Source organism: Psittacula echo (genome assembly GCF_963264785.1).
Source record: "Psittacula echo genome assembly, chromosome: 8".
In the NCBI taxonomy this organism is placed as follows: domain Eukaryota; kingdom Metazoa; phylum Chordata; class Aves; order Psittaciformes; family Psittacidae; genus Psittacula; species Psittacula echo.
This window is the reverse complement of record NC_137744.1, coordinates 9,282,517-9,297,835: the sequence shown is the minus strand read 5'-3', so window position 1 is coordinate 9,297,835 and position 15,319 is coordinate 9,282,517. Positions and strand designations below refer to the sequence as shown.

General features: G+C 53.0%; 1 protein-coding gene across 2 annotated transcripts; it reads right to left on the bottom strand.

The window, feature by feature from the left end:
* Positions 1-2,562: 2,562 nt before the first annotated feature.
* LOC308224457 (ras-related GTP-binding protein A) lies at positions 2,563-14,667 on the bottom strand. Of its 2 annotated transcripts, XM_080624394.1 has the most exons (10): positions 14,442-14,667; positions 13,971-14,004; positions 12,213-12,312; positions 11,215-11,281; positions 10,303-10,525; positions 8,096-8,191; positions 7,119-7,241; positions 4,814-4,905; positions 3,848-3,963; positions 2,563-3,100 (listed from the first exon to the last, which is right to left on the bottom strand). In XM_080624394.1, the coding sequence occupies exons 2-10, from the start codon at positions 13,995-13,997 to the stop codon at positions 3,003-3,005; spliced, it is 942 nt and encodes a 313-aa protein (XP_080480520.1). In that variant the 5' UTR covers positions 13,998-14,004; positions 14,442-14,667; the 3' UTR covers positions 2,563-3,002. The 2 variants fall into 2 exon arrangements, with proteins under 2 accessions (XP_080480520.1, XP_080480521.1); XM_080624395.1 differs by lacking the exon at positions 3,848-3,963.
* Positions 14,668-15,319: the final 652 nt, after the last annotated feature.

Here is a 15,319-nt window from a genome sequence, read left to right as displayed (position 1 = left end):
GCCGGGTGGGGCCCCCCCACTAAACGGGCGGGGACCAGGAAGGGGCGGGGCGACGCAGGGCGGAGCTCCCCTCCCCCACCCCAAAAATGGGTGGGGTCACCCCACCCCCACCCCAAAAATAGGGTGACATCATCAGCAGCCAATGGGCGGCTCCTCACACCCACCCCCACCCGCGGACGAGTGTTTCCATGGAAACAGATACAGGGGTTGAGGGGGGTGTGGTACCCAGACTGATACCATCACACACCCACCCCAACCCAGGACCAAACCCCCCGGCGAATTGGAGTTGGGGGGGGGATATGGAACACATTGCTGAGACCTGGAGAACTCATGACAGTGATAAAGGTGGGGAAGGGGCTAAGACATTCCCCCCCCCTCGGAGTCTCACCCCCCCACCATGGGTGATGGGGGGAGGGACAGACACATCCCAGTCCCTGCCCTTCATCCCCAGAGGCATGCAGCACCCCAACACCCCCTCACAGAGCACCCATAGGTGCAGGAGGCAAATGTGGTCCATGGTGGTGGAGGGGTGTCCCACTCCTGCACTCCCGAGCCCTCTCCCACACATGTAAACCAGCTAGGCTCTCCAGAGCCATCTCTCCCACAGTACCCCATTGGGGGTACCTCCTGGGGGGGGGGGGGAATCAGGACCCCAGCACAGCTCAAGAGCCTCTCCCCCTACCCAGGACTTCCCCAAACACAACCACAAACCCTCATAAATCACTAGACACCCCCTCCCCTAAAATACCCACACACATAAACAGGGACACCCCTAAACACCGCGGAGGGGGCCCTTGGGTGCAGCTGTGCAGAAAGCAGGGCATGGGGGGACCCCCCTCCCTTCACCTCCATAGGCAGGGGCAGAACACTGCCAGGGACGAGGCAGCCACAGCTTCTCTGGGCACCCTGTGCCAGCGCCTCAGCACCCTCACAGGGAAGAGCTTCGCTCCTGGCTCTGCTCTCCTCCGAGCTCCCTGGAGCTGGGGGGGCTGCAGGCCCTGCTCACTGTGGCCATCTCAGCCCCACACCTCTCTCTGCTCATGGGTTCTTGAACCAGTTCCTTCCTGGTACCTGCACTGGGCCAAGCATGGGTGACCCAAGTAGGGCCAGCGTGAGGGTGGATGGGGCTTGGAGCAACCTGCTCTCGTGGAAGGTGTCCCTGCCCGTGGCAGGGGTTGCAACCGGAGGAGCTTTAAGGTCCCTTCCAACACAATCCAGCCTGGGATTCTAATTGATTCAGTACCTTAGTGACAGGTGACATGAAGTTTCTCCTAGTTCCAAGGTCAAGTCTTGAAGGAAAAGGATGCACCCCTACCCTCTCCTCAAGATGTGCAGTTCAGTTCTTCAGGGCCAGATGTGTGCAAGTCTGTTTGCAAGAGCAACATCTGGAGAGACATCAACTTCATTGCCCCCTTGCCGGTATCCCACTTTCACATGGTAAAGTTCATCCCCTGAAGAAACCCAGCATCAGCTCCTGGTATCCATGGGAATGGGCAGCATGTCCCACTGTATTTCGACAGGAAGAGCTGTGGGAACGTTCTGTCAGCAAAAGTGTTTCAATCTGTGCTGGAACCACGGCCATAAACCATCTTCTGCTGTTCTGAAACCACAACTGCCCCTCTCCTGCAGGCAGAGCCCGTCCCAGTAACCCCTCAGTGATGATCCCAAGGCTCCAAGAACATGGATCAGCAATGATGGGTCCTCTTGGTCCACTCGGCAATGCCAAGGGCAGGGGCTGAGTGCAGAAAGAAATGAAGTTTCTCCATCAAGTCGCTGACCTTGTCCAAGCGCTAGGGCAGCATCCACAAGAGGAAACTGTAGTTGCATTTTGGCTTGTTCCATCCCAACATCAGACAGAGGTGACTGTGGCCGAGATTTGCTGCTCCCACAACAGGACCAGCCCTGTATTCCGTACCTGCAAACACTGAAGCCGAAGGGAAACCCTCTACTACAGCTCCAGCCCATTCACAAGTCCTCCAGAAGCTCAAACACCTGAACCATTGATAGGAATCTTGGCAAGTCCCTCTCTGACAGGGATCCCAGCTTGGTTTGTGTTGGAAGGGACCTTAAAGTTCTCTCAGTTCCGATCCCTGCCACAGGCAGGGACACCTCCCACTAGAGCAGGTTGCTCCAAGCTCCCTCCAACCTGGCCTTCAACAGTGCCAGGGATGGGGCGCCACTTCCAAGGTCCAACAGAGCACCAGCAGATCTGCTGATCCCCAGTCCCAGCTTGTCTGTGTGCAAGGATCGAGGGGGAAAGCAACATCTGGAGAACAGAGGAGCCAGGCTCAGCCACCACTGCCCTTTTTATATAGTAATTTGATGCAGCAAGAAAGAAAAATCAGGAAGAGCTGACAGCATCAGCTCCCACCCTGCAAGCCACAGGCTCCCCTAACTCACAGTGCCTGTTCCTGTGCTCAGGGGTAATAGCACACATAAACCATGAACGAAATAAGACAGGAATGTCAAGAATTGATGTGCCAAACACATTATCTTAAATGAAACTTTGGACTGGCCTTGAGTCTGACCATGGGAAATGCAGCTACTGCACATCAGCCTGCCAGGGTTTCAAAAGGAAGAAATCCCACTTCCCAAAGCTCTCGGATCCGAAATCCCTGGTAGCAAAAATTTATTCTCATGACTTGAAGACAAGGAGAAATTTATAAATGTTTTCTAGACCCAGCCAACGGAACAGCGACTGTTCCATTCCTGTCACTTCTACCTGGGAGCCAAACAGCCGAACCAGCTCTGCCGTGTGCACGGTGCCAACCAGGAGCATGTCCCCTGTCCCTCCTGCTTCCCAACCCCACACGTGCCAGGGAAGTCTCTTTGGAAGGTCCGCAGTGTTTCCAGCCTAGTGTCCACCGTCAAAGGGAGCAAGAACAAAGCAGCACAACTCATCTCAAACCCGACACACACCCACATTGTTAGATTCTCCTAAAAAATAAGTAGTTCCAATCCATTTCTTCTCCCCCTGGGAGCCCATGTGCCGGGGCCTGGGCTCAGCGCATGAGCAGGCTGTGCTTTGGTCCATCCACTCTCTCCAGCTTCTCAAAGTGTTTTCTGGCATTGCGGATGTTGATCAGCGTGGCCGCAGAGGCTAGGGCGGAACAGGGACAGGGGAGATAGGAACAAGTTAGAAGGGATGTGAGAAAGCAACATCCCCATCCCCAAACTCTCTTATTTTAACCCCACTCCTCAAAGGCTGCAGGGCTTGGAGCATCCTGGTCTAGTGGAAAGTGTCCCTGCTCATGGCAGGGGGCTGGAGCACAGCGTCAGCCACACAGTGTCCACCACAGAGTGTCTCTCAAGCACCTCAAACCCTCCCAAGAGCGGTTTCAATTGGAGCTGTGTGAACAGTTAAACAGTCCCTCTGTGCCCCCAAGGGCTGGCGCTGCCGCCCGCAGCTTCTTCCTTAAGATAAATGGATGCTGCTATAATTAGAGGCATTGGCCCACCAAGACGGTCCAGGCAGTGAGAGCAAGAGCTCCAACACGATCCAGCTCTGCTTCCTCTCCAAACATCACCGGGGCTGCCAGAGGAGAACAGCCCAAAATAGGTTATTAGACATGAGCTACTAAATCAGGTCACATCTGTTAGAGCGGTTCCCTCCGCTCACAGGAACACACAGCTCAGCTCTCCAGGCACACATCGTCTTGCCTCCTGCGGTCACTTTTTAGCCACCCCCCTGCTCAGATCCCTCCCTATCTTTTCATTCCAATCAGGTTCTCTGCTTTACCCAGTGTCTGTTGTTTCCCAAGGGAAACACAGTTTGAACCAGACTCATTCAGCTTTTAGTCCCTGCAAACACACACAGGCCAAGGGCTTGATCTTTGCTTCAACTTACGTATAGAAGGGTCTGACATAACCACCATCACATATGTATTTGATGTAAAGATGTCAATGAAAGCAGCAAAGTTAGAGTTCCTGACCTCCATGCTCTGGAAAGAAGCTGCCAGCTTACTAAGAGGGGAGACGAAAGGGAAAGAAAGGGAAAACCAGAGTAAATGACAGATTGCTGTAGCATTGCTCCATGAGCTTCGGTGCCCACAGAGCAAACATCCCTTTATATGAGCTGCTGGTAACAAAGTGTTTGAGTCCCCACTTGGCAGGAGATGCCAGGTGTGACCACGTGTTTGGTTGTTGGGTTTTATTCTCTTTTAACAAGAATACCCTCTACTTTAGGCTGAGAACAATCTGAAGTGATTTGCACATGGAATGGTGAAGGTAACTCAAGACACACAGCCCCACAGAGGCTGCTGTGCCCATGCACTCAATGTGACCTGCCCCATGGATGTGACAGCTCAGCCATGCACAAAGACAGTTGAACACTGAAGCATCAGACAGCTGTGAGCCACAGGGGCCCTCCTCCATCCTGCTCAGGCTTCAAGCGCTTGTAGATACTACCAACAGCCTGTGGGACCCGGAGGAGGTTCAAAAGCCAAGAGACTTCCCACTTGTCCAGCCAAAACATCAATAAACAGTGTCTGCAAACCTCCCCCTCCCACAGCAGCACCATGGTGCGGGGGCAAAAGCTCTCGAGCCGACTGTCACCACTTTACTATCACTTCAGTCCTGGAACCTCCCTGCCTTGCCCAGGAGGAGAAGAAAACGGGTTTCCAACCAAACCTCTTTCAACCGGCAGCAAAGGAGGAAGTCACAAAGGACAACAACTAACTCAGTGTTGAAGCACGGTGCAATTTTAACTGCAGCATCTCAGAACTTGTACCAGTGTGGAGAGCCTCTGTTTGACTGGAGAACACTGCAGTACCTGCTGAGGCATCTTCCCCACCCGATGCTGCACCCAGCTCACCTGCAGCTTAGCTTGAATTGCTTTATTATGTTGCTGATCTTCTCAAATCTGTGGACATCCCGTTGTTCTTTGCATTGATAGTGAGAAATGACCTGGAAGGCAGAAGGAGAGAGCAGGGAGTTAATGAGGGATTCCATTCAGTGCAGGTTCCTCAGGCTTTTATGGGAAGCAAGTGGTGACCAGGACTGAGATTCCCTTCGCCTTTGGCTGATTGAATCTTGGAACCTGTTTACGACAAGACTGGTGCTTTCTTGATGGAACAAGCTCAGTAACACAGTCACCAGGAAGCCTTTCACAGGCAGATGCAAGTATTGTAAGATAGGCAAGAGACAAAATTGCTCATTTGGGGTCTGAGTACCCCAACCCAGCAGCAGTTTAAATCTTGACTCAAAGACAAGGTGCAAGGAGAGGAGGGGAAATGCCAGACCACCACCTTAAGTAGGGGAATCAGGCACTTCACCAATGCTGGAATAGCTTTTCCTTCCCAAGGCTATTGTGCTGCAGATTCCTAAGGAGTGAACCTGAGGAATTCCCATTCTGCAACAGGCAGGATGCTCACACACTGCCCTCAAAGCCAAAGCAGGCTCCTCCTCCGCAAGAGAAGCAGAATGAAGGCAGCTGGTTTCCTCAGGAGTTCCCTCTCCATCAGTTCAGAGTCAGACCAAGCTGTGCTAAGCTGCCTGCACCCACATGAGCTCCCTCCTCTTCCTCCCACAATCCAGCAGCAACACACAGACCTTGGGTCTGCTGCAGGCATCCAGAGAATCTCAAGTGTTTTAGAATCCTTGCAGATGATCCACAGCTGCATCTCCCCAGCCACTTTCACCAAGCTGGCACCCTACAGCCCTTCACTCCTCACCCTCATCAGCTAACAGGCTGAGATCTGCATTACTGCATGAGGGGAATGGCATACAGTGCAAGTTACACCATCTTCATTCTCACAGCAAACCAAAAAGGAGTATTCTAAAGCCTTCTGCTGTGTGCTTTAAGCTCTTAAGAATCATGAAACCAACCACTACTGGAAGTGTCAGATACCTCACACAAGGATGTCAAACTCTTACTCTTCTACCTATGGAGTCACATTTAACAGCCTTGTGAGAACCAAGTTTTGGGGTTGTTATTTTCCCTTAGAACTCCTTTAAATGATGATGTATTTCCTACTGTTTTAAACCTGCCCAGTTATTCATACTGGTACAGGTTTAGCCACGTTCAAGGGCTCCAAAGCCTTCCATATACCAAAAGTCTTCCCTGAATGCAGGTTTGTTCCTTAACTCCCCAGATGGGTTTTTCTGTTACTGTGATTTGAATACAATTACAGAGGAAGATTTCACTTCAGGAGAAAAGAGTCCTGAGGGAAGCTTAAATATATGAAAGAAACACTGAGAAGAAAAAGAGTCTTTTAAAAGTCACCACAACACTGAAATCAGCACCAGGTTTTTGCAGCAAAGATTATTCTTTTCCAGTAAAAAAGGTACTTCTAACCAAAGTACTGCTACATAGACTGGGTGGAACCACTTCTCATCTGCAAAAGGTCAAAGCAGAACTGGTCACAAATGGTGGGGGTTTACTTCTGGTAGTTTAAGAAGTGAGCAAAGCAACAGCTCCTTCTCCATGTTCCCTCCATCACCTCAAAATCAGACATGATCACAAAATCAGCAAGAAAAGCACTTGAAAATCAACACATCAAACCCATTCCTCAGGTCAGCAAGAGATCGGTGTGAGTCTCAAGAGACCCATCCAGAAACCAAGAGTATGGATGGACATGCAGCAATGGTGGGTTTAGCCAACACATTTTACCTTGCAGATACAACAGGTTGGAAGCACAGTTACCACGCACTGGTCACTCTGAAAGCTGTTGTAAACCCATCACTTGTGATTCCCCATCCATACTCTGGGTTTGTAGAGAACAAACAAAGAAGAAAAGAAGAAAAAAAAAAGCAATCAAGACCAGTTAAAAAGCCTGAAAAGGCTTTTTTGAAGGTACAGAAGGTTCCTACCCTGTGCAGAAAGGAACTCAAGGAAGTTCCATGGCCAGCAATAGAATGGGGATATGAAACCCTCTTATAGCCTGAAAAGAGGGAAATGCTGATCAAGCCCTCAGCAAAATTGCCAGAAGTGGAAGTTCGGGAAGGCCTCTGGAGCCATGGAGCCATGTCAGCTACTTTCAGTGTCACAAGGTGTGGATCGAAGCCTCCTGCCATCTGGTGCTGGCTCCTCTCTGTGAGCTATTGCCACAGCACCTTCCAGGGGGAAACCCTGTCCCAGGCTGGGCAGAGGACCCGAGGGGCAGAGCTGTTGTATTCACCAGGAACGTGGCTCTCTCAAACAGAAGCACCTCGTCTGCCTCGATGATCTGAGCAAAATTCCTCAGGTTCATTTCCAGCTGCTGGACATTGGGGATCAGCTGATAGACTATACTGGACCAAGCCTGTCAATGAAGAAAGACACAACATAAGGGCTGAGTTAGCACTTCTCTGCTTCCTCCTGTCGTAGTGCAACGTGCTCCAAATCAGTTCTGGGTGCTGACAGCCTAGGCAAGGCTGATAAGCTTCTCCCATCTCCATATCCATGTATATCTACTACAGCGGAAACCATCAGTGGTACCCCAGACCTCAGTAAACTCCTCTTTAGGTCAAGTTCTCCACAACAGTCACAGAGAAACTAGAAACTAAACAGGCTTAAATCCTCCTCATTTGAAGCTGTCAATGCTTCCCTGCTCCCAAATAAACCTGCTCAGGTTTCCAGACCCTCTGTTAATTTTGAGCAAGGTCAGCATGCAGAGGGATACTTGGCAGCTCCAAACACAAAGCTCTCATCTAACCCAGTCAGTCAGTGACAAGCCCAGAAGGGACAGGGGATGCTCTAACAGGCATCTGTCCTCATTCAGACTCAGATCCTCTAAGCTCAGCTCAGCTGACCACACTGCCGCCGCCTGACCCAGGTTTGTGTCAGTGCCTGGCCACACGCTTCCCCCCAGCACTGAGGCTGGATAAACGTGACTAAAAGATGCAGAAGTTGTTTCTAAAGTAGCCAGGCAAAATGTTTAAGCTGCATTAACATACTGCCACCATGACTCCAATGCGTGGTGGGGTTTTACTTGTCCTAATTAAAGCCAGGATGCTCTGATGCCATTTACAAGAGCTAATCCCTACCAGCAGTGGTGGCAGAACTAAAAGGGATGGCCATTAACAAACCAGCAGCAACCAACCACTCGCCTTCCTCATGCTCTTGCTTTCAAGTGGGAGAGGCAGCAGCCAGATGTGGGGAGGAAGCTGTACAAACCTTGTAGAGTGTTTCATCCCAGATGGAAGTTCTAAAACAAACACATTCCAAGGGACGGGAAAGGCGCTTCAAGTCCTCCTCACGCTCTTTGAAAATCTGGGAATAGAAAACAGATTGGCAGCTGAGTGTCAATATTCCTGCCTTTGGTGTGGTTGCTGTATTGTGTTTGCAGCGTGCACTTCAAACCCATCTCACGTACCTATAGCACTGGAGAGAGGCCAAGAGCAGAGCTGGCCAGGCCAGGCTGGAGAAACCCCTCCAGAGCAGCAGGGACAGGCAGACTGAGGCTGTCCTGCCATACATCTGAGCGGGACTCAAAGCTGAAATAACCACGGATGTCGTGGAGTGGCAATAGGAGCAGACACACGTGAGTGTCTCCAAGGACCTGAGTTCTGACAAGTCTCTGGTCACAGGCAAAAAGCCTCATTACTGCAAACTGGACAGGATCGTCATCCCTCTGGAGAGGGGCTTTGGACAAGGGCCTGTAGGGACAGGACAAGGGGAATGGCTTTAACCTGCCAGAGGGGAGACTGAGATGAGCTCTTAGGCAGAAGCTCTTCCCTGTGAGGGTGCTGAGGCGCTGGCACAGGGTGCCCAGAGAAGCTGTGGCTGCCCCATCCCTGGCAGTGTTCAAGGCCAGGTTGGACACAGGGGCTTGGGGCAACCTGCTCTAGTGGAAGGTGTCCCTGCCCGTGGCAGGGCGTTGGAGCTGGATGAGCTTTAAGGTCCCTTCCAACACAAACCAGTCTTGGATTCTATTAATACAAGCAGCTCCAAGGCATGTACTCCTACAGCCTCCTCATCTCACCCCATACTCTGCCCTTAGAGCTTATGGCTACAAAAAAGGGGAGCAGAGGAACAGCAAAGACCAGAGAACGTTGTGCCAGCTACTACAAGACTGATAATAAAGCAGCAGGGCAGCCAGCAACAAGCCTCTGCAGGGGAAGGCACAAGGACACCTGCACCTCAGCTCACTGTGTTTAGGAACATGATGGAACATTAACCAATTCCCAAGGAATGCTGTGTAAGCCAACAACTACCATGCGGGTCCTGGGATACCAAAGGCTTCAGTAAGATTTACAGTGATTTGGCCCAGTGTTTGCATATTCTTCCAAGTAGCAGATGCCTTAAACCAGATCTTGATGTGTGTGCAATGACACACATTGAAAGCATATCCAAAGCAAGGCCCCTCTTCTGTCTACCCTCTCCTTCAAGGCCTCACTGGAGTCTGCCTAACCGCACAAAACAAGCATTTGTCCCAAACAAATCTGGACAGGGCACAAGATTTTAGGCTCATCCTTCAGCCCAGAGGGAAGTGAGGAAAAGCTCCTTGAATCAACCCAGCAAACAAGCTCTGAGCCATTTCTGCACCGAGCTGGAGGCAGAACTAAAACTGGAAGCGGAGGATCAGCCCTCTCAGGCACTGAAAGCAATCCGAAACCAGCCTGCATGTGGAAGAGTGAGTCTGTGAGGGAGGTCAGGCTGTGGTTGCGCCCACAGGGCTCCTTTGGGCTGCCCAGGCACACACTCACCAGCAATCATAGGAGAGTTTAATAAGACTTCTTGCTTCAGACAGAAGCCAACAGCCTAAAGGGGTCTCCAAACCTGCTGCAAGCCAGGCAGTGGCCCAGCAGCCAGGGATGTGTTTGTCTAACCCACAAAGCTGTGTTTTCTCTCAGCAGAGAACAGACCCAACTAACAGAAACCACCTTCCAGTCACATGGGACAGTTTCAACTCTTTTAGGGGGTTTTGGGTGGGTTTTTTTGGTTACGCTTTAGGGCAGAGTCCATGCAGGGCTGAAAGCAACAGCTAAAGAGAAACCAACTGTCACTGTCACCACCATGTGCAAAGCCATCCAAATGGTGAGCAGTGGGTTCAAGGTTACTGGATTTCTTTCAGTTCCACCTCCCCTGGGGAGCCAAGGCCTGGTGGAAGTACCAGAATCAGTGCTATAAAGGAAAAGGCTTAGGGTAGTTGTCATTAAAAGTCATTAGTTCTGTTCTCCACCACACTATATGCAAGAGATAGAGATGACATAAATTCACAAGAGGCAGAAAAAGTTTAGCGGGCTTTGACACTCAACATCTGAGAAACCCTTCCAAGAACAGCGGTGGTGGAGCTGGATTTGAAGTATCAAATCACAACTTGCATTAGCACAAAGATGCTCTATTTGAAAGCATTTCTATGGTAACTATCAGCTTCTCACCAAGTCCCGCTGATCCTCCTGCACCAAGTCCATCTTGTGCACTAGACAAAAGATCTTTGCATCGGGAGAGTTCTGCAGGATTGCCTCCAAGCATGACTGGTAGTAGTGCATGTCCTTCTCCAGCTCACGGCTCTCCACATCAAAGACATAGATGAGGACTTCCACGTTGCGGAAGATGTTGTCCCGCTGGCTGGTGAAGTAGTTCTCCATGAAGGTGTCCTGTCTGAGAAGAAGCAGAGCAATAAAGGAAACTCCCATTAGAGCAACCAGGTCTGGCTTAGCATTGTCAGGAATCAGAATCCCAGACTGGTTTGTGTTGGAAGAGACCTTAAAGCTCATCCAGTTCCAAGACCCTGCCACGGGCAGGGCCACCTTCCACTAGAGCAGGTTGCTCCAAGCCCCTGTGTCCAACCTGGCCTTGAGCACTGCCAGGGATGGGGCAGCCACAGCTTCTCTGGGCACCCTGTGCCAGCGCCTCAGCACCCTCACAGGGAAGAGCTTCTGCCTAAGAGCTCATCTCAATCTCCCCTTGGTCAGTTTTAGTTCTCAGCACGCACCCATTTGGATCAAGCTGGTGATGAGCAATTCTGAACCCAGCGTCACCTCCCACTACCTCAGAATCTCAGGTGAAGGGCTCAGGCTTGCTGCCAGCACAAGACAGCAGGCAGCAAGGGAAGGGTGGACTTACACACCATGCCTTTTATGCAGGGATAGCTCAAGAGGCAGCGTGGCCTCCACACACAACCCAAGATGTGGCATCCATCCTTCCAGAGCTGTCACACCAGTTTTACAGTGCACACATGAAGCTTGTTCTATTGCTCCTACACAAGCAGCACACACATCCCTCTGGTTTGTCCCACCCCCAGAGCTAACCCCAGCGGTTCCAAAGGTAGAAGATCAAACAGTACCTACCCTCCGCAGTCCCAGAGGTTTAACACCAGGTTTCCTAGGAATCTAACATGGGAGTGCTCCACGTCAACTGGAAAGAGACAGCAGGAGTGAACCACAAACCCAGCTCAGAGCTACCTCCTTGGGCAGCCAAAACGCTGTTCTTCACAGCCCACAGCTTGTAAAATCCCATCCAAATACCACTGCTGGATGTAAACCTGTAGCTGAAGGCACTACAGAGACAGCTCCTGGAGTAATTCAAACCTTTCTATTCCCTACCCTGGACACTGCTCTCTGGGGAAGGACAGCAGGAGGCTCCCATTTAGCAACATGAGCTCTGATCTTTGTGATAGTTTAAGAATGACACGAGATCCAGCACACCCTGCAAGGCCTTAAACGAGCCTTAAACACAGTAAATCAGTAGCACAGAGAATGTGAATTTTATGAACAGACCAAATACATGGCAAAGAGGGACTGCGGACCACGTCACCAGTGCTTCCCAGAGAGGAGCATCAGATCCTGACAACTTCTACCCCTGCTGCAGAGGCATCACTTAATGCTTTTTCACATCAGTGGTTTTGGAGGTGAAAAAGGCACAAGACATTGAGGCAAGTGCCTCACCCTGCCAGAAGCTCGGGTGCTTAGAGACACCACTGTGCTCCAGCTGCACTGTGATCAGCTGGCCAACAACAGGGAAGCTTCTCCAACACACGAGGCTCTGAACGCTCCTCAATAGGTGAAGCTGCAGCAATGGCTGCCTCCTGGTCAAAAAAAGGAGTTAAGGATAAAAGTTCACCCATAAAAGCAGCAAAATTTAACCCAGAGCTGCCTCCCCTTTCACTCCAGCTCCCTACCCACCCTCAGCTGAACTCAGGGGTGAAGCTCCTGTGAGGTGTGGAGAACGAGCACCCACTGACTCCAGCACAGAGCAGAGGTGGGACTGCTGCAGGGAACAGTCTCTCCCCTTTAACAGAGGGGGTTTGCACCCTGAGAACCCGCTCTTCACACAAGAGAACTCTTACTTGTGGCACCCAGGCGCCGTGTGTCCCTGGCGATGTAGTTTGCAAAGATAATGGACCTCATGCTGGTCTTCCCAGACCCACTTTTACCCATCAGCAGCACCTGGGAAGGAGAAAATACAGAGGAATTAGCTACTACAGAGCAGCAAGAGCTTTCTGGCCCCCTCAGGGTGAACACATACTGCTGAAGCCACAAGAACAGCAGACCAACATGTTTCAAATATGAATGCACCAGAAAAGAGAGGCAAAGAGAGTACCTGGGAAAGCAGGAGACAGACACCCTTACCCCCTTGCTATCCATGGCCATCAAATCGTGGTCCGACTGAAACCCCTTTCACCCTGGCTGCATTCCTGACCTATGCCCCTCAGCCCCTCTGGAATCTCTGCCCTTCCACGCTCCACACTCCTGGCTCCAACCACCCAGAGGTGCAGCCCCTTTTCCCAATGCACCCTGGCAGAGGACTGGGAACCAGCACTGAGTGAGAGCAGGAGCTGCTCCAGCCTCCCCCATCCCACCCTCTTGCATCCACACACATCCCAAGTGCACCCACACCACAGGGGAAGGCAGTAAAGGACTTTGCCAAGATGAGAGAACATCTTTATCTCAAGCCTTTAAGACCAGGCTGGAAACAATCCCATGCCCACCCAGCACGGGTACTCTCCACCCATTACTTCTCTTTTCCTTATCACAACATGACTTGTTTTTTCTCCCCAAGAGGTGAAATACACGTTACAGTTCAAGTTGCAGCAGAACACTAAAAGCCAATGGGACAGCCCGAGTTAAGTGCACCAAGCTGTCATCTAGGGGAGGCACTTGACTCCAGAGTCATGGAATCCCAAACTGGTTTGGGTTGGAAGGGACCTCAAAGCTCATCCCGTTCCAACCCCTGCCACAGGCAGGGACACCTTCCACTAGAGCAGCTTGCTCCAAGCCCCATCCTGGGCCAAGCCCCATCCAAAGGCGAGGCAGCACCTTTGGCAGCCAAAGGAAATGACTGGAGGGCGAAGAAGGGCACCAGTCACACAGGGAAAGCCCCTACACTGTGATCTAAAAATACAACCTGAAGCACCCCAGCAGCAGCAGCAGCACAGGCTCAAACACAGCTGTTAAACAAGTTCCAGCTACAAAGGCAAACCCAGCCTTTGACAGCTCCAAGTCTCTCATCAAGGATCACTTTAACAGAGCACAACCAGCCCATGGCCTGTCCAGCCCACACCAGTGCCAGACATCAGCTGGGGAGGCACCGGCTTCACTTCCCAACTGGACACCAGCAGCAGCCACAGCCTCAGGGCTGCAGAGACAGAATCAGCCCATCCTGTTGCACAGGTTATCCCTGTGCTGCTGAGCACACGCCTGACATGGTGACAAGGGCTCTCCTCAGGAAGCCAGGCTGGTCCGGTCACACCTACCAGCCTCCCAGAGCAAAGCCCTGCAGATACACTGCGCTCTGCCCACAGTGAGCTACAGGCCTCCACACAAGTGCTTCAGGGGGGTCTCCTCTCCCCTCACGCTGTGGGAGGCACAAGAGAGGGTTCTGCAACAGGAACCACAAACACACAGCAGTTACTATGGACGGCCTTGAGATGAGCCAGTGAACAAACTCAAACTCACTTCAATGGCTTCAAGCACAGGATACATCCGTGACTCTGAGGCACCCAAAAGCCAAAGAATACCCCAAGATACAGTACAAACACACAGCAACATTAGCAAATACAGGGAAGCAAAACCCAGCTGCAGAGGATCCTCCTTTTGGCTCTTACCTTTTTCTTCATGGCTGTGCTTGGCATCACCCACCTGCAGAGAGAAAACCACCTGAGATCGCTGCTGCCCTCAGGCTCCACTTCAACCTCCACATCCCATTCCGAGAGGGCAGCGGGTGCAAAAGGGGAAGCGTTCCCACACTGACACCACCCCCAGCCTCCGCCCCATCGGGCACTCGACAGCTCCAGCTCCAGTCGCCGGGGGAAGCGCTGGCACCGGCTCCCCCCCGCTGGAGAACCCTGCACCCCGGCCCTGGCCAGCGGCGCTCCCGTCACTGCGCGGCCAAACAGGCCCCAGCGGCAGCAACGCGGCCGGCGCCGGGAGGCTCCTCACGTACAGCGGCCGGGCCCAGAGCCCCCCGGAACCCGCAACGAGCAACCCGCGACCGTGGCGGCAGCGGTCCCACCAGCCCGCCCCCAGCCCCACCGGGCCCGACAGCTGCACAGCCGGGCCCCGCCGCCCCCCGCTACCTCTATCCGAGACAGGCGCCTCCCGGTGCGGCTCGGCGGTGCCCGCAGGCGGTGGCGGGGGTGCCCGCCGGAGCTCTGCAGTGCCCGAGCGCCCCTCGCTCCGGGGTAGGCCGCAAATCCGCGGCCTCGCGTGGATCCGCAGCCCCGCCGGGGCCTCGCCCGCTCCCGCCGCGGCGCTCCGGGACTCCCCCCCCCCCGGCGCCGCTCACGAGACACAGACGCCAGTCACGTGAACGCTCACCCCGCCCTCTTCCGCGCGCTCCCTCCCGTCACGTGACGCGAGGTGGGCAGGGCAAGGAGCGAGGAAAGGGGCGGGGCACGGCGGCAGTGAAGCCCCTGCCGCCATCTTGGGTGCGGGCAGCGCCGTCCTGGCACAAAGGCGCTATGGAGGCAGGGGGCCGGGCCGGGCCGGGCCGGGCCGAGGCGGGGCTCCCGGGGTACATGCAGGGCCGCCGAGCCAGGCCTCGCTCCGCCCCGGGGGCTGGAGGGGCTGGGAAGGGCTGTGGGGAGGGCGGAGAAACTATCACCCAGCGCCTCCCATATGGTCTAGCGGTTAGGATTCCTGGTTTTCACCCAGGCGGCCCGGGTTCGACTCCCGGTATGGGAAGCACCATCTTTTCTATTGCTGCCTCTTTCTTCGGACTTCCTCGGACCGCGTTTTAACACCTCTGCAGCCGCATTTCGCGACCCCAGGAGCCTGCTGAAGCTCTTCAAAGCCACTGCAGAGCCCGTCTCCCACCCTGGTTTGACGTGTTCAAGTAAATCGGACACGAGAGTCCTTAACTGAATAGTCTGGAGTTAATGGCGTTCTTCTCTAATACAAGAAACTCGCAGCCTGTGTCCCGCGGTGTGTTTAAACCACCTCGTTGTACGAGGAA

Coding starts and splice junctions, on each gene's coding strand:
- LOC308224457 (XM_080624394.1), bottom strand. CDS start 13,997: ATGCCAAGCACAGCCATGAAGAAAAAG. Junction 11,282..12,212: donor ACGGCGCCTGGGTGCCACAA/GTAAGAGTTCTC, acceptor GTCTCTTTCCAG/TTGACGTGGAGCACTCCCAT. Junction 3,101..3,847: donor TATGTCAGACCCTTCTATAC/GTAAGTTGAAGC, acceptor GTTCCGCCCTAG/CCTCTGCGGCCACGCTGATC.